This window comes from Cyanistes caeruleus, chromosome 1 (assembly GCF_971803275.1).
Source record: "Cyanistes caeruleus chromosome 1, bCyaCae1.hap1.1, whole genome shotgun sequence".
In the NCBI taxonomy this organism is placed as follows: Eukaryota; Metazoa; Chordata; class Aves; order Passeriformes; family Paridae; genus Cyanistes; species Cyanistes caeruleus.
The window spans coordinates 106,976,810-106,995,453 of NC_141701.1; the positions used below are offsets into that span (position 1 = coordinate 106,976,810).

General features: G+C 42.0%; 1 protein-coding gene across 1 annotated transcript; it reads right to left on the bottom strand.

Annotated features, from left to right (window-relative positions):
- Positions 1 to 397: 397 nt before the first annotated feature.
- Positions 398 to 18,541, bottom strand: FKBP9 (FKBP prolyl isomerase 9). Its single transcript, XM_086847783.1, has 10 exons — positions 18,031 to 18,541; positions 14,127 to 14,272; positions 13,342 to 13,531; positions 12,542 to 12,687; positions 10,778 to 10,967; positions 8,554 to 8,699; positions 7,170 to 7,356; positions 5,169 to 5,314; positions 3,348 to 3,511; positions 398 to 2,041 (listed from the first exon to the last, which is right to left on the bottom strand). Exons 1-10 carry the CDS (start codon positions 18,285 to 18,287, stop codon positions 1,859 to 1,861), a joined length of 1,755 nt encoding a protein of 584 aa, XP_086703909.1. The 5' UTR covers positions 18,288 to 18,541; the 3' UTR covers positions 398 to 1,858.
- Between the last annotated feature and the right edge of the window lie 103 nt (positions 18,542 to 18,644).

Below are 18,644 nucleotides of genomic sequence, written 5' to 3' on the forward strand. Positions count from 1 at the left end.
TAGTACTCCAATCACAACTTGCTTCCCACTCCTTCTCTCAGCTTTGTCAGCACACAGAAGGGATCTGCATCTGAGCCACAGCAAAAAGTGAGCAACCTGCTTCCCTGCAAAAGGGAAAAACAGTCTGCTGAGAGAGCCGCCTTCACAAGATGGTAAGGAGCCATTCTGGACCCAAACTTCGGAATGGAAGTGCCTGTCCCTGATATCCACAACTTTGATATCTGGTATAAAATCATCCGTTATCATAGTTTAAAATATTTTTCCTGAACATTAATAGCAGTGTTGAACATATTCAGGGTAAGCCTGCTGTGTACAAGAGAAGAGAGCTGCAGGAAGGGTATCTGCTTCAACTCACAGTCCCAACACACCAAAACTCCAGGGGTAAAAAACAACAAAGTTTAAAAGTAATAGTTGATCAACATTTTATTTAACAAAAAGATCAGTTATCCAACATTTAATGGTATCAAACTCAAAAAAATATTTCACTGCCCTTTTTGCAAGAACTGCATTAAAAACCAATACAGAATGTTTTCATCCAACTGAAATAAAAATTTTTAGAAAGAGCATCTCAGGGACCTTACATCCCACATGTACAGATCAAGGAAAGCAAGAAACTAGACACAAAGCTTATAATGGAAACACAACTCCCTTCCCACTCCTCTTTGACAGTGTCTCACTCTATGTGTTTGTGCTCTTTGCATGCTGTGTACTGAGGGGGATCCCACGGCCTTACAGAAAATGGGTCTGTTTCATGTAATTAGTACTGAGCAGCTCTGCTGCTTTTGTCGAGCTAACGGGTGACTGTCTCAAGTCACAGAATCTGAGCAGCACTCCCAGGGCTGACTTTGTGTTGAGGGCTGGGCCAGAATGTTAGCACACACAAACAGATGGGCCTGTTTCTTGATTCCATCACTGCTTGTCTGTTTGTTTGCCACTGCAGACTGCTCTGCTGCTTAAACTCTAAGCACTTACTTCTTTATCAATTCCCAAAACAGAAGACAGAAGCCCAATGCAAAATCCACTCTGTCCAGTATTTATGACAGCATCTGGACCCTGTACATTACTATTTAATGTCTAACAAAACTATAAATAAGGTTGCAAATAGAAAGGTTTTGGAATGACTGATGGGAACACTTGCCAGCAAGACTCAAGGATACTAATTCAACACAGTACAAATGGTAGGAAACTTTTATTCCATGAGGTAAAAACCCAACACATACACAGTATCAATTCTAGGTCTGTTTAATTTAAGTCACAGCTTATGTAAATTCTGCAATGGCACAGTCATGTTCATCAGTTTGCAAATCAGATTTTCTGCTGGCAAAAATCCCTATGAGTTTGTTCAGTTACTGGGAAGACTGCTCATGCCTTCTGAAAGGAGCTGGGAACAACAGCAGACAATTTTTATGGGTTATTGTTATGGGGAATATTTTGATTCATTTTCCTACACAAATATTTCTGATACAGAAGTTTTTTTAAAACTCTTTTAAAAGCACTTGGTAGGTTTTCTCTCTACCATCCACCCAGCTGACCGTGTATTATTTAATGAGAACCTTGGATCTTTAGCATAAAAGCAGACCCCACATACACATGTGGTTCATGGCACCACATACAGCAGGACACTCCTTACCTGTCTATACATCCCACCTTGAGGCACTTAACACTTTTTTCAGATATATCTAACAATTCCAACTGAAAATCTCTTCCTATTTTAACAGCCTACCCACACCCAGGCAAAGGCAGACACAGGCTATCTGAGGGCTCTCCTTCCAAAGCCATGCTTGCCAAAACTCCTTCTGGTACACATGTTTGAACAGTAGGTCAGCTCAGGACTCTTTTTTTTTTTTTTTCCTTATCTTTACAGTTCATCGTGCTCCTCTTTGGCCTCTTGATCTTTCAACTTGAATTCTTCAGCAGTAACTTTACCATTTCCATCCCGGTCTTGATTGGTGAACATATTTTTAACGATCTTTTCAAAATCAAAGCCAGGAGCTAATTTTCCTTTGCCAGTATCAACTTGAGTTTGGATGTACTCTGAAAACTAAGAGGGATATGAAAATGAAGAGTATCCAGCATTTTACTACTTTTTAAGTGTATGTAGGGCACTGTTACTACCCTATGAAGTTTACCACCCAAACTGTACTAATTAGAACAGACACATGAGGTTAAATCGGTGATTGTGGAGCTCAGCAGGGATTTCCTCACTCATTCCAGTGTTTTGGACCCATAACAAGAAAACTTCTTTTTCATCATTTAGGAGGAAGGGTTGGGCAGCTGGACATAGGAGCAGCTCTATACAGCTGGAGGGCAGTAATTGTGCATTGTGATACATGAAGCTCACACTGCAAAACAGAAACTCACCTGCATCTTAGAGGGAGCAACACACAAGAATGATTGCTGATGTGGACAACAACAGCCTCCCTCTACCTCTTTCTCTAAACCAGTAAAAGTTTTTTCTTCTCTGCAAGGACAGGCGTGGAGGTAAACATAAGAGAGAAGATGGAGATGGAAGGAAAACAAAGAGGTGGAAGAGAGTGATAGGAAAAGGGAAAATAAGAATTCAGTTTTACCGTATTAGGTTTTTTAATCCTCAAAGGCACTTCATGGTGCTCCACAGGGCCACAGCCTGCCCTGTGTGCACTCCAGGGAGAAAAGAAGGGACAAAGAAGAAGGGACAAAACAGAAGGATAGAGAAAGGTGACAAAGAAGACTTCAGAAGAGAATAAAAAAATAGAATTTGAGTTAAAAGAAAAGGCACAGGAAGATCTCACAGAGGTTTATGTTATCGGAGGTGGTATGGCAAAAGCAAGTGGCTTTCAACTGGGACACCCAATGACATTCTCACAGTGCAGATTTTAAAAGCAAGCAAGGGGAAGAACTTGACTACACAGCACACAGTACACATGTGTAAGGAATGCCACTGGCATTGCCAGGCTCCAGAAGAAATTAGACAGTTCCTGGATGTACTGCTGCAGGCTCAGCTTTGGCTCAAGAATTCACCACAAACTGCCAATTAACACTGAGATAGACACCAAGAAGGCTGATACAGCAAAGGAATGTTGGATACCAACTCTACCTCTTACACTTATGTCCTAAGGATTTGTTGCTGACAAAGAAAACCACAACAAGTAAATTACTTCACATAGTATGGCCATTCTTACAGTCCTTTTTTAACTCTAAAGCTGAATAGCCATGTTTTAGCTGACAGCCTGCCTTCTGGTTGCCTTGATGACAAACACCATTCCAGAAGAAGAAGAGAAGAAAATGAGGGAAAACTCTATCCTTCAACATTGGCATTGACAGTGGTAGAAGAAACCAATGCAGTTGCTTTCATTGTGTCAGCTTACCTCCTCCAAAAGAACCTCTCCATCATGATTCTGGTCTATTTCTTCAAAAAGGTTGGGAGAGACTTCCCCATTCCATACAAACATGTATCCTTCAGGCAAGCCGGACACCAATTCCAGCAGTTCTATGTCAAAAACTAATACAGCGCTTCCAGGCACTTCTCCTTCTGTCACAACAAATGGCAAAGAGGGTTATTTATCCTCACTTACACTGAAGGGGATATTTCCTTCTAATCCACAATTAAATTTATCTTCCTGCTCCAAAAGGCACTTCTCTAGTGTGATCCCTAGCCCATCAAATCTTCCTGATCGCTTCATCAAGGGTGACCATAAAAGGAACCTTTCATAATAAAACTTGAGGCACTGGAACAATCAGATTGCCCAGAGATGCTGTGGATACCCCATTCCTAGGAATGATCAAGGCCAGGTTGGGATGGGGCCCTGAGCAATCTGTTCTAGTGGAAGGTGTCTCTGCCCAGGGCAGGGGGGGTAGAACTAGCTGATCTTTAAGGTCCCTTCCAATCCAAACCATTCTACAATTCCATGATTCTAACTTCATCCATGTTTTTAATTTTAAAAACTGAACTTGTGGAAATAATCCATTTTCTTTTATCTCTCCAATACACTGAGTATCACAGCGTACTCCTGTGAGACTCAACAGTGTTGCAACAGCTTGGGATATTACCTCAGGAAAACCATGGAAGGAGTTTAGTCTTGAAAAAGAAAAATCAAGCTCACCTCTAATCAGTTTGCAAGAGACTGCAAACAAGCAGTTTCTTCAGACAGCTGGATATATACCAACACACTAACAAATCATGCAATGTTTCAGAATGTGTATCAAATGTAACCTGAACAATGGCAAACACTTATGACAGGCATTTTACAAAGCAGACTTTTTATGATATGAGGAAATTTTCAATTCAATACATAGAGCTATGCAATTGTCTATAATGCATAATAGATAAAATCATGCATAAAACATTGCATATATATAATGCTCCTAATTTTTCACAGAAGACAGGTACAAGTGGAAATGCATTCTTCTCTCTTAAAGCAAATTAATTCTCCATTAAGCTCTGCACATGATGCCTGACAGTCTTTATAAACTATGAACTGTTCTGGAGCTATTCAGAGAGCACAGCAACTTATGCAACCGTTTCCATACACGTCAGAATTTGGTGATCTTGGTGATCTCAAGACAGACTCCTTTCCCTCAAATCTTCTAACCAGGAAGACCAGAAACAACATACCTGGATATGAAAGTTCTTGTCACTTCTGTATCATTCTTTCTGTTACTGCTGTCCATGTCATTAAAAATTGATAAGCCTTAATGCCCTAAAGCTGCATTAAAATGTATTTTTGTTGGACTTTTAACAGCACCAATACACTGTTTCACATCTTATACTCAGTTTATGTATCTTCTGAATTTCCTAACATATTAGTGCTGACCAGTCCCCTACAGCTCTGTTTCCTGAATAACATGTCCCATGTCCAAACACAAGCACCCAACTCCCTATCCTAGAAAACAATGTTTGCATCCCTCTGCAACACCAGATTGCCTGGAGCTTTCTGTTCTGACAAAGCAACACTACTGGGGGCATGTGTTCCCTTTTGTACTGCGATGGTCTTTCTATTGGCCACAGCAACAGCATGACTTGAAATGCAACACAGACAGCATGTTCATTCCACTGGGGAACAGGGAGGAGGGGGAGTGCCTAAAATAATGACACGAAAAACCTCTAAAAAAATCACATTCAGCAGCTAATAAAACATGCAGGCCTGTGTTTCATTCACTCTAGAGATGCTAAGTGAATGTGCACTCACCAACTCCATCTTCTCCATAACCAAGGTGAGGTGGGATAACAACTGTCCGTCGTTCCCCAACACACATGTCCTGAAGGCCCATGTCCATCCCCAGCACCACCTGACCAGATCCCAGAACTATGTTGTAGGTCTTGCCAAGGCTGTGCCTGGAAGGGAAGGAAAAAATGAAAAAAAAAAAAAAAATCAACATAAAATAGGGAATTTCTGTTGTTCAAAATTACCACAGAAGTAGCAGTTTCTAGTAGTGTCCTGTCATTGCCAAAAATTAACTTAATACCCAGTGCTTTGTTCTACCCAACAGTTACCTGAAGTAGTTCTCAAGTTACAGCCAGCACCAAACAGACAGGTCTCTGCTGCTGACATGTCCTCTGGCACTAAAATTATAGGCTTTGTGAATGAAATACAATCAAAATCATTAATCGAGCCAATTACAACCCCAAGATATTTTATCTTGAAATAAGGGCTTCTGCCTTTCACATATTTTTAACTGTTGTAATTGGACTTTTCTGCAGATGTAAAAATTCCAGATGTACATGCATCCCAGGACCACCAGCTCATATAGGGATCTGAGTGCATTCTCATGGATCAGCCATCCCTTTAATGAAATCAGTCACTATAATGTAGTAGCTATTGGCACGAATAGCTACTACTACCACTGCTATTTAACCATATTAAATTTTGAATTATACCTTGTTGCCCGTGGCTCATTTCTAAAATTAGAAACTAGCACCAGTTAAAAGCCCAAAAGTCAAACATATATTGTGATTCTAAAAGCAGAGTGTGCAGCTTTAAGGCCCTTTATTGTACTGGTTGCCTTTCTTTGGTTATTTGGCTTGGCTATGCCTCTGCAGGACATGCTTGTACAACAGAGTATGATTTGGAAAGAAAACAATTCAGTGGCTAAGAGGTCAGCCTTAAAATTAGGAGCACATGATTCATGATCTTTGATTCGCTAAAAGCTGCTTTGAGTAAGATGGTCTCAACACCCCTTGGTTCCTGCTACAAAATGGAAATTGAGCATTCCTGACATATAAACAGTGTTTTGAATCCAAACACATTACTTGTATACATCCTTGCCTACAGCATCGCACCATGTGCTCCAAATTAAGGAAACTTTTCATCTCTGCAAGCTATTGTGTACACTGTGAAACCTATGAACTGCTTCCTGTATTAATTATAAACTGGTTAAAAATAGCTTTTCCCAACTTCCCTTCCAAAAAATAAAATATTGTTTGGATGACTTGCACTATTCAAAATATTAAGGCCAAAAAAAAGGAAGCTACACAGAAATACTCTTGTTGCTGTGTGCCAGACTCACTTCAGTGCTACAGGAGACAGGCTAGAGCAATCTTTTGCTTCCCTCATAAATCTACTGCCAAAAGAGGAGAAAGAGGCATTTTATCCTCACAGTCACAATCAAGCCCTCTGATAGTTTCTCCATGCTGACACTTAAAGCCACCCTACAATACAGGAGCAGCAATGGGTGCTACAGACAGGTGACCATTTACTATAAACCACACTCAAGGTATCCTTAACAAGACCACAACAAGTAGCCCTACCACACCTCTCTAGGGAGCACTGGATCAGCACAGAGCACAAATCCTATCCAAGAAACTGAATAAACCTGGTCAGTTCATTCCTGATGAGACCTGTGCTGTCCTGGCATGATTGGCCCAGACACTTGAACTGGCCCATTTAAATAGAATGCCATGCAACAAGTTTCATCACTCCACACAAACTGTTTATGTTCTTCTCCAACACACTCCTACATCCTTTTTGTTCTTGGTTCTCTCATTATGCTATGACAGATTGTCTTTAAATTCTCCTCCTCCTATGCATCTCTGGCAGACAGCCATAAAGAGAAAAATACATTCTACACAAATACTCAGTTTAAAAAGAAAAATAAATTCTTTATTCCCTGCTAGCTTGCTTTGCAGGTAATTCCTTCTGCCTTCACTGCTGCTGGGAGTATTTTCCTTACCAGGTCATTCAAATACCTACGTGGAGTCCAGCAAGGTTCCATCCAGGAGCGAAGCATTGTAGTGGTATTTCAGGTAATCTCCCTTCTTGCTCAGTACAGTGCAGTTGGAAGGTTTGTAGTGAACAGTAATGCCGACCGAATCTGAGGGGTTGTGGAAGTCCACCACGTGGATGTCAAAGATCAGCACTGCAGATCCTGGAATCTTTCCTAAGTAGGAAGAAAATTAGACAAATAAAGAAAGTAATGGTACCTGAACAGGCAGATGATGTCCAGGTACTGCACCCTAGAGGAATATGTACTCCTGCTGTGTCTGCTATTGAGTTATTTTGCTCTTCTCATTCAGAATTAAAGGATACAACAGATGCAAGCTGCATCCAACTAGGAAAGACAACCAGTAGGAAAGCACTATGAATGCACTCAGTTAAATGGTGAAGAAAAAGCTTTTGTTATCCTGAATTTTAAAATTATGCAGAAATGAAGTAAATAACCATGTATTTCCTGTGACTATCCTAAATAACTCATTTGTATTTCATGTACCAATTCAATACTGATCATCAAAATTCTCAAGAACTTCTCATGCTTCAAGGAATGTCATTATATGTAAAAGGTTACAGTTCCTTAAAATATCCTAAAAGCAGGCAACTTCTTCCCCCTCTTCCCAGGATTACGTGCATTACCAGGATTAATAAAACACATCCAGACTTAGGATTTGGGTTTGTTGGTAAAGGAGTCTAATTCCAAATCAACAGCACAGAACTTGCATTCCCAGAAGGAAGGCTTTTTTTCTAAATCACTTCTCCAAATCACATCCCAGGAGGCACTCTGAAACACCAGCCACAACACTGCAATAAGCTAGGAAGATTATCATATTCAGCAATCTGTTTGGATAGCAATGGGTTTTCCCACAGAAATGTTAATTGTATGTTATATATATATAACTATTACTTTATTATTTTATTTATATAACTATTACACTATTACTTCACTGTTTCATGCATTAACAGAGGTGGCTTAGAAGTCCACAAAAGCTGTGGCTGTGGAAGGAATGGGGAAGAAATCTGCATGATGAACTCCTTCAGGATTCAGAGTTTAAGACACATGGGAAGGAAGATCTCACACTGCAGAACTCCTGGCATTCAAGTACCAGATTGCCTAAAACACCAATTACCCAAACAAGTTCAGGTTACCAATTACATGTGAGGTTCTTCTGTATTTTATTGTCCTGCCTATTTAGATAAACAAATTAATCCTGCAAATTCTGCATATGGTCTTGTCAGTTTGATGTCCACAAAATAATGAACTTATTAATAAACCTTCCAAATGCCAGAAAAATGAAAATACACACAGATTAACTAAACAATAAAGGTTTAACTACAGAATACTTGAATGCAAAGCCAAGCTCACCTCTCCCTTCTTCTCCATATCCAAGATGAGGGGGGATTATTATTCTTCTTTTTTCACCAGTGCATACACCTAGCAAACCTTCATCCATTCCAGCAATCACATAACCTTTCCCAATATAGGTGTCATATGTATGGTTTCGCGAGTAACTATGGAAAACATTTGCATTTTAGCAGCGTCAGGTGTACTCAAGAAAACACGGGCTCTTGCAATAGCTCTGCAACACAACTCTTAAACCAGTTAAGGTCAAACACACAGTCATTAACCAGCACCAGGGAGGCACAAAGGAACTATGTGCCATGAATCCAGGCCACCAGGTTTCATCAGTCAGTGACACACGGGTCACTGATTACCCAGCTAGTGAACAGCCAGCAAATCTGCAAATTCATTCCTACTGTATCTTGAAAGAAAAATCACACTTATTTATGTATTTTAAACAAAACAGAAAACAGGTTTGGACAAGTAACTGGAAAAAAAAAAGTTTACTCCTTTAAAATTTCCTCTGCCCTGATACTACTTTAATAAGCACTTATCAAATAGCTAATAGTTGATAAGTTTTTCATTTTCATGAGACACCCTGCAGACTAGCTCATTTTGCAACCACAGCTATGTAGTTCAACTACTAAAAGGAGCAGGTGGGATTAACAGGTTCTCCTGGGATGCTAAACATTAAAATGAATCATGACACCAAAACAGTATCAACACCATCCCTCCCTTCCAAACCAAGCCAACCACTTACACACAGGTTGAAGGACCTGCTTCAACACCTCATGGTGGAATAAAACAAGGCTACAGCAACAAATGATGTTTCTTACATGGACATGACTGTCTTCTGCCTTTCTTCAAGGCATGTTGCACAAAGGCACAGCCCAAGAAAGAGAAGGCAGAAAGGTTTTAATTCATCTTTACAAGGTAGCTCTGGGAAAGAACTAAACCAGTACAAGACCAGACCCTCATGTAATTCAAAGCTTTATGAAACTATTCTAAGTCCAGACAGCCTTGGCTGAGCTGCCCAGGACAGTTCTGCAGTCAAATATTTCAGAGTAAAAAGGCAAAATAAAGTATTATTAATGGCTGCATCTCAACCCCAGCCATTCGCAGAGGTTTTGGCATGCTCCCTGTACTAGTGAGAAACTTTGTCCTGGATAGATACAGGGTTTTCAATCCCTATTGTTAGCTACTCTATTTCTTCATTTATGAATTCTGCAGGTCAGGAATAGGTCCTCCTATTCCCACATGTTTTAATGAACAAGCCCTCCAACAACTCTCAGTGCTTCAGAATTATGTAGGGGCTGCTGCCTACAACACATTTATTACTATTTTTTGACAGCAACACTCATATAAATACCACAGCTATTTCCAAAAATTGATTAATTACTACAGAAAATACTCGTATCTCAAAAAAGAGAAATAGGTATGCTGTGGATAAGCTTTGAATTTTTAACTTAGAAGCTTTCACAAATTGTGTATCAAGGTCTACAGAGATGGCTGCTGCAGTAGTACTGAACATTTTTCTCTGAATTTATTTCAGAGAACATTTTACATTGGTTCATTTTCACCTTCTTTTAGCTACTTCTGCCAGTTGTTCTGAAAGCTGGAGTGGGATAGTAAAGCACTGTTCCACTAAAATCAACCAAAGTCACAGAAAACTACAAGGGTATTATTCATATGATTCTGTACACGAGGCTCATGTTCCCAGAGAGCTTTTAATTTATTGTCACAATAATCCCTCTTTCTTTATCACAGAAAACCCCTCTTACTGAATTCTGCAATTCCATAATTCAGTCTTGAAAGACATCAGCCTTCAAAATGCAAACGGTTTTCAGGTGTAAATACGATTAACCTCACACTAGCCACTAGCACACTGACTCAAAATTCTCAGGACATAAAACAGAATCATATTTATTTTCTCTCTCTTCAGTGGTATAACCTCTTTGGGAGATAAACCCTATGAGGCAAAGAGTCTTCAGGCTTGTGTGCCTTAAGCCCTTGGCTTCATTGGGTGGGTCACTACCCCTAGATGGCATCTGTGACAAAGCCATGGCACAAAACAGCTCTTTTCCTTCCCATATGGAAAAGTTTTCTGTGAGTCCTTTAAAAAGACTCCAAGTCCACTCAAACTTTTTGAAAAGGAAAGAAAATCAAAGAACCGTGTTTAAGCACATTAAGGACATGACAGAGGAGCCAAACTGGACATGCAATCTGCAGAGCTGAATGGTTTGGTTACCTGGAATCAAATAATGTGCCATCCAAAAGTGTACCATTGTAATGGTATCGGACAAAGTCTCCTGTCTGGCTTCTCCGCTCACAAGCTTCAGGCACAAGCTGGTTCTCAATAGAAATACCATCCTTGGGGTTATGTAGATCCAGCAAAACCACATCAAAGACAAGGGAAGCTTGCCCAGGGATCTCCTTACCTACAAAAATTGGTAAGAAACAGCAGGTGTTCTATCAGAAGCTTAAACATGTTTGTTGAAGAAAAGTAACATATTGCCAAATATCAAGCACCTCTCCTCCCAAAATAAATTAGAATCATAGATTATTTGAGTTGGAAGGGACTCACTACAATCATCAGTCCAATTCCTGCTCCTGCACCCCAAGAGTCACACCATGTGCCTGAGAGCATTGTCCAAACACTTGTTGAATTCTGTCAGGCTCAGTGCTGTGATCACTTCCCTGGGAAGCCTGTTCCAGTGCCCAGTCACACTCTGGGTGAAGAACCTCTTCCTAATATCCAATCTAAACCTCCTCTGACACAACTTCAAAGGTCCTGTCACTTGTCACTAGAAAAGAGACCAGTGTCTACATCTCCCTTCCCCTCATGGGGAAACTGCAGACTGCAGTGAGGTTTCACCTTAGTCTTCTCCAGGCTGAACAGACCAAGTGACTTCAGCTGTTTCTCACGTGGCTTCCTCTCAAGGCCCTTCACCATCTTCATTGCCATCCTTTGGACACTTTCTAATTGCTTAATGTCTTTCTCATATTTTAGCACCCAAACCTGTCCCCAGCACTTGAGGTGAGGCTGCCCCAGCTCAGAGCAGAGCAGGACAATCCCCTCCCTTGCCCGGCTGGTGATGCTGTCCCTGATGCCCCCCAGGTTGGCCCTCCTGGCTGCCAGGGCACTGCTGCCTCATGTGCAGCTTGCCATTGACCAGGAGCCCCAGGCCCCTTCCCATGGTGCTGCTCTCCAGCCTTTCATAGCCCAGTCTGTGCCCACAGCCAGGGTTGCCCCATCCCAGGTGCAGAATCCAGTTTAATTTCATATGGCTGGTGATTGCTCAGTTCTCTAATTTATCCAGGTCTCTTTGCAAATTTGTTTCTAGTCAGTCACTTTTTGGTTCAGGGGGTTTTTCACTGAATTCTCCAACTCAATCATTTCCTCCTATTCCCACAGTGATGGCACTGCTTCACTGAAAACAAAGGCCTCTTCAGCCTCACAGTTAATGTTAATGAAGCCACAGAAGGGGTATGAAACTTTGTACACCACAGACAAATCCTTAAATATCAGAGCAAAGAAAGAATATAAGAAAAAGTCATAAACTACACCTAACTGCCCCATTATTTAACATGGGGACATCTATGTATGATCTGCAGGCTGCACAGTCTCACAAGACAATCAATTTTGTAATTATCACTAGAGCGTTTGTCAAAAAACCAACAAAACTCACCTGGAATTAGAAATACATTTAACACATTTTTCCTTAAAAGTTTTCTGCTTTCTGTGGCAATCTGAAAGAATTAGTAGTTACCTGTCTCCAAGCTTTTGGTGCCATTGCACATTAATCACAGATTATACTCCCTGACTGAAATAAAATTTCAGTATATAAATACAACAATTGTATCAACAATACATCTGTTAAGCAGTATCTCTCTGAACAGGGTAATAATGCTGCCCATAAATTTAAAATACAGAAAGTTTGTTTTAAAATATGTATGACTTGGGATTGAAAAAAAAAAAAAAAAGAGGAACAACTAAAGGAATAACTTTTACCATCTCCATCTTCTCCATATGCCAGGAAAGGTGGTATTGTGATAATGCGCTTCTCTCCTACGCACATTCCCAAGAGACCCTGGTCCATCCCAGCAATCAGCCACCCAATTCCCACATAGGTATCATAAGTTCGCATCCGATTATGGCTAAACATGAGAAAGAAAAAGAAAAATCACAACCAAACGGCAGACTGGCACAGGAAAGAACAATATCCACCTTTAAATCCACATACTATGCACAGTATAATTCACAACTTGCTAGTCCAAAAGTATCAGCGCTTCATTTACCAAGGGCAGGCTGGGAACTTCTCCAGAGTAGTTACCTATGTCAGGAACCTCACAGAGGCTTTGAAAAGTGTCTCTCAGGCAGCTGTTACTAAAGCATCATGGACTTTAACGAAGCCCGCATGCTGTACACTTTAAATCTCAGTAAGAAAGTGTTAGTGGCTCACTTTCATTACAAATCCCTTACAAAACTTGTATCTAATCTGAACAGCTATACTGGTTATAGAGCCTTTTAACTGACTGCAATAAGCAGAAATATAAACACAGGGAACAAAACTTAAAATTAAAAAAATAATCTGGATAAAGATTGGTAAAGCCCATGAAGAAATAATGCACAGTTTTATTGGTTTGTGTCAGTATTGCTACCCTGAATAAATTACTAACACACATCCGATGCCAGATTCAATTTCCTGTATTTCTGGGCAATTAGCATTAATTGTTACACAGGTAAAAGGGGAGCAAATGATGATGGGATGTCTATTAAACTACACATAGAGACACAACCCAGCTGCATACCTTGAATCAAACAGAGTCCCATCTAAGAATGTTCCATTGTAATGGTACCGCACAAAGTCAGACACCTGCACTGTCCGAGGACACTTCTCGGGTTTGAAGTAAGTCTGAACCTGCACTTCGTCCTCCGAGTTCCACAGATCGATCAGGAGCACATCAAAATGGAGCACAGCATTGGGGGGTATCACACCAGCTGCAAAAGCAGAACACACACTGTTTTCTTTCCCTTTTTACACAAGGTATCAGCAAAAAGGAACCAATCCATGCATCGCCTAAAAGAACTGCATAACGCACACCTTATTTCCTGTTGTGCTTACAACTCCTTGGCCCCTTGCTGCAGCTATTTATGGGGGGAAATCTGGCAAGATGTACTCTTACCACAGCTGTCCATCAGCAAACTATCTTGAGTTAGCATTTGTTGCCTCTCTGAGGCTGTAGAACAAAGATACTTTTGGAACTGACAAGACCTTGTGCAGCACTGCAACGCCAAACCACAATTCTGGTGTAATTAAGTATTTAACTGGGAGGTAGATATAAATAAATAGTTAACTTTCATAGAAAGATTAATTTCCTGAAAGTCTCCTGCAGTGAGCTGCTCTTCCTTCAGCATGCAGAGGGAGTCTGGAGAGATTACTTTAGGCTACAGGCTTAACAAACACCTCTGAGGACCAGGGGATTACCTCCCCAAAATTCACTACTTGCAGATTCCCCCTTCTCTTCCGTGGCTCCGCTTCCTATGTGCTCTGTTGAATCCCTTAGCCCAGCAGCTGGCCCGGTGCTGTACTTACGGACGCCTTCACTTCCGTAGGCAAGCTTAGGGGGAATTTTCACAAACCGACGCTCGTTCACACACATGCCCACCAGAGCTTGGTCCATCCCAGCAATGAGCTGACCTTTGCCCACAAACACGTTGAATGTGGATCCCCTGTCATAGCTGAAGGGGGAAAAGCAGGCAAAAATGTTAGTGGTTTACTGATATCCCCTTCTACTGGTCTGCTTTTTTGAAAGAGAGTTAGTTGCACCTCGTCTCCCTCTTTCCCCGTTAGCACAACTTCATCACAAGACACCTCCTAAAGGAAGGGGAAAATCCAAGGTGTTCCTGAGACTTCAACACAGCTCTCCCTCTGTTCACTGCTCATCACCTATTTGAAACACATTCTAGCAGAGTGCAATGTGTACGACAGGCACCTGAAGGCCAGAACTACAAAAAACTTATTGACACACCAACATTAAAGGCAGAACTGGAAAATTAAGGAAGAAAAGGAAAAATTAAGCACTGTTATGAGATATCAAAGGAAAACCGCTCCCACAGTAGGATCTCAGCATATTGATTCTAGTCAGTAACATCACATAAATATTATACATAACCTATAAGCTTTACAATGTGAGACATCACACTTCCAATCTCTGTGGGAGAAGGGGAAAGGGAAAAGATGCCTTTTTAAGCAGTAGCTGTGAGGTTTGCCAACAGGTTATTTATTTTCTCCTCTACTTTCACAGGTCTCATTTAAAGCACAGAGACATATTTTAAACAGCACATTTTCCAGACCAAGAATCAAGAAACAAATGATCCTCCTCTGTGATAACACTTGAAGATTCAAAAGATAAAAGAAATGATGCTTAAATGACTCAGTTTTCCAGAGATGATGGAGAACAGCAGTGTTACCACAGCAGAACACTATCACTAATTTACATGGTTCGTTTGGCCACCTTAAATCTGCACAATGACCCCACTTTGATGTGCCTGAATTACTGCTATTGAACTTTTTGAAGCAATATATAAACACATGTCAAGAAGCATCTCAAAAGCTTCATGCCTATTTTTAAACTTTTACCTTTTCCAATTTCCCAAATCCTTTTATAATTTCAAGACATTTTTTTTACATTTAGATACACACACACATACATATAAACACATACATATATATAAAAGTCAGACCTGGGGGGAGAAAAAAAAAAAAAAAGAAAAAAAAAAGGCTTGTGCCTTTTGCATGCTAAAATTCTGGAAAGCAGCCAGTAGCTAGACATCCCTAGGGAAATGATGTCAAACTTTCCTTCCAAGACTGTACACATCACTTCCACAACATACTGAGCCTCCTAACAGGCCCACAGTCTTGAATCTCTCAAATATTTTACTGAGTGATCTCTCTGTTTGCTCCTTTTTTTTTTTTTCCTTTCTGACAAACGTTTCTCTTAGACAACCCTCTATTACTGAGCATTCACCTTCAGTTGCAGTAATATTCCCACTCCCTGGAAAGGATGGAAAATATTTAAATTAGGCCCTCACAAATTATATTATACACACACACAAAACCATAATTAAGATGTTAAGACTAGTAACATAATAGGTTCTAAGAAACCCTCCAAAACGGTATTTTGTAGCAATTGACAAAACTTGGCAATACATCTGGGATGAACTTAGAACAGAAGAGCTTTCTTTTTTAGTAAAATAAATGCACAGTTAAGAGAACATCGATGCAAAGCAGAGAACTGAACAAAGCACCGAACAGACCACACAGCTTTGCAGGACTGACTTTGCGGATTCCGTAAAATTAAGCAAAATTTGTTTCTATTAGTGGAATTGACCAAATTAATAGTAGATGCCTAGGCAATAAAATTCAGACTTTTAAATGTAAATCCTTTTATGGCTATTGAAATAAAAAAATGCAAATGCTGATTAAAAAAAAAATAGTTAACAGCTAATGATAATAATATGCTATAAATACTAATTTATGTGACACAGTCATGATTACTAAGACTTTGTCAACAGCCTGGTAATGCGAGGAGCAGTATTACTACCCACTACTTGGAAATACAGAAAATTCATTTTAAAATTCAAGAACATTTTCAAGAGCTGAAGAAGGAACAAAGCAAAACTGTCCTTAGCTCGACATCTAGAGTATTTTGTAGACTGACTGCATAAAGTGTTTGATTAAACTGATGCTGGTACACATGCTCATAAATCTAAAAAAAAAAAAAAGGCAAACAAACAAAAAACAGGTAAGAAAATGGGCTTATTTCTGTATAAACTGACTCTCTTTAACTTGTAGGCAGAAACCAAACCAAAGATTTTTAGAATGAACACTCCAAAATATTCCTTCCATTAACCTACAGAAGATAAAATCCTCCCATTTTTCCATGCCTTAACATGATTAAACACTGTCATCAGCTTAAAAAAGATCATAGAGAATAACAAAAGCATCCATCAACATGAGCTGCCATTTAGGAAAAAAACCCAAGGTGAACAAACCCGATATTTTGCACCCTTTTGAAATGAAGGCAGCCACAAAAATATTCAAGTTGGACTAGAGTATCATCATTACTACTTATTTACTAATATTTAGAGGATCCAAAGGGATAAATGCTGTGCAGTTCTGCACAGTCTGTTCCTACCCCAATTCAGAATGCAATGACAAGGAACTTAAATGAGAGCCAGCACCTGGGCAGCCCTTCCAGGCACCCTCCCTCAATGCACCAGCAGCAATCAGAAACACACTTCTGAACACGTGGCCAGTTTTCCAATTGTCACCTATTTATAAAATAAGCCACGAGGATGCTGCCTTGGTGTGTCTTCACATCCGCAGCTAACACTTATGCTCCAAGTCCATCAGTTGCCCATGGATTCACTGTCTGTGCTGTGCCACTTCACTGAAACTGCACCAACACCAGCTGAAGTGCCAGCTATCACATCCCACATTTTAGTCGGGGAAGTGCTGGTGATACAGCACTAGTGGCACACTAACTACAGTCAGCTCCAGAGGGAGAGCTGAGCTTTGAAGGACACTTATTTCCCTAAGGCTGTAGATTTTCCTTGAAGCGCAAGGGGGATTACCAGGATTACCGAAAATACATTTTGCTTTATCTTTCTAAATAATACTTTGATCAGTGGCAATGAATGAAATAAGAAAAAACAAATAAGCTGTCAGCGGCAGCAGCATCCTTCACAATCTCCTGATCCCACTATTTAGGCTTCCTGATCCCAAAATAACATCAGGAAAGCAGCCAGGCACTTCACTGTACAAAGGTCAGATTTATTCAAGAATAAAATATCCAAAAACATTCTATGTAAATACAGCCTGATAATTCCTATATTTCCGGCAAAGATAATGATTCAGAAACGATTGCAATCGAGTAGGTTTGAGCCTGGAGAAGGCTTAGGAAATGAAAGGGGCAGGAAATCACTACTGTGAGGGACTGTGATACCATATACACTCCTGTTTACCGGGCTAAGGCTAGCTGAGCATCTTTATGGTTTTCACTCTTGGAGCAGAAAACCCCCATTCAGCGCCTTGGAGAAGCAGCTGAAAGAACGTGGTAGGAATCCGTAAGGGCAAGCAAACTACTGCGGACTGGACCCAGCCACTACAGAGGTCTTGCCCCATGTCCCCAGGGGTCATACCCCAGCTCTCTGCCCTTCGTATTTCAAAGACATCTTCCCACGGTGATGCGTATGTCCCGCATGTACGACACTGCCCATCCTGCCACTGACCTGCTGCCCACTGGTCACCCCACGGGGCACTGCTGGCAAAAGCAGGGGGAGCTGAACCGAACCTCCACCCAGCGCCACAATGTCTGCACATCCACAGTAAAACCTCCCTCGTGGGGGACGGCACGTCTGGCTCCCCTCCTCTCCCCCTCACAGTGCCCAACCAAACCCCGCGGGGCTGCACCGGCGCCGGGCTTGTGCCAGACCTGGAGTCGAAGCGGGTGCCGTCGGGGAAGGCGCCGAGGTAGTGGTAGCGCACGAAGTCCCCGGGGCGCACGGCCCGCGGGCAGCTCTCGGGCACGAAGCGCCGCTCCACGCCGAGCTCGGTGCCATCCGGAGGGATTTCGGCGGCGGGCACCGGCGGCGCCTGGCAGGCCGCCCAGCTCTCCAGCAGCGCCGGCAGCAGCAGCAGCAGCGAGCCGCAGCCCGGGCCCCGCCGCCTCACGGCCGCCGACCCCGCCATGGAGCGCAGCGAGCGGGGCAGCCGCAGGGCGCGCTCGGGGGGAACGGGAGGATGGAGGGAAGGGAGGGAATGAGGGGAAGAAGGGAAGGGAGGGGAAAAGAGGGAAGGGAGAGAAGCCGCCCGCCCCGGCCCGCCCGCTCCTCCGCCTCCTCCCCCCAGCGCTGCAAACTTGCAAACGTGGATGAAGCGCTCCCACCCGGGACGGGGGAGGAGCAGCCCCGGCGCCGGCTCCCCCCGCCCGCCGCGGGGCTGCGCAGGCCGGGGTGGCACCGCCGCCCCCGCCCCGCTCCCTCCCCGGGCCGGAGCTGCGACGTGGCGCTGCCCCCGGCCGCCCTCCCGGCGCTCCTCCGCTCCCGA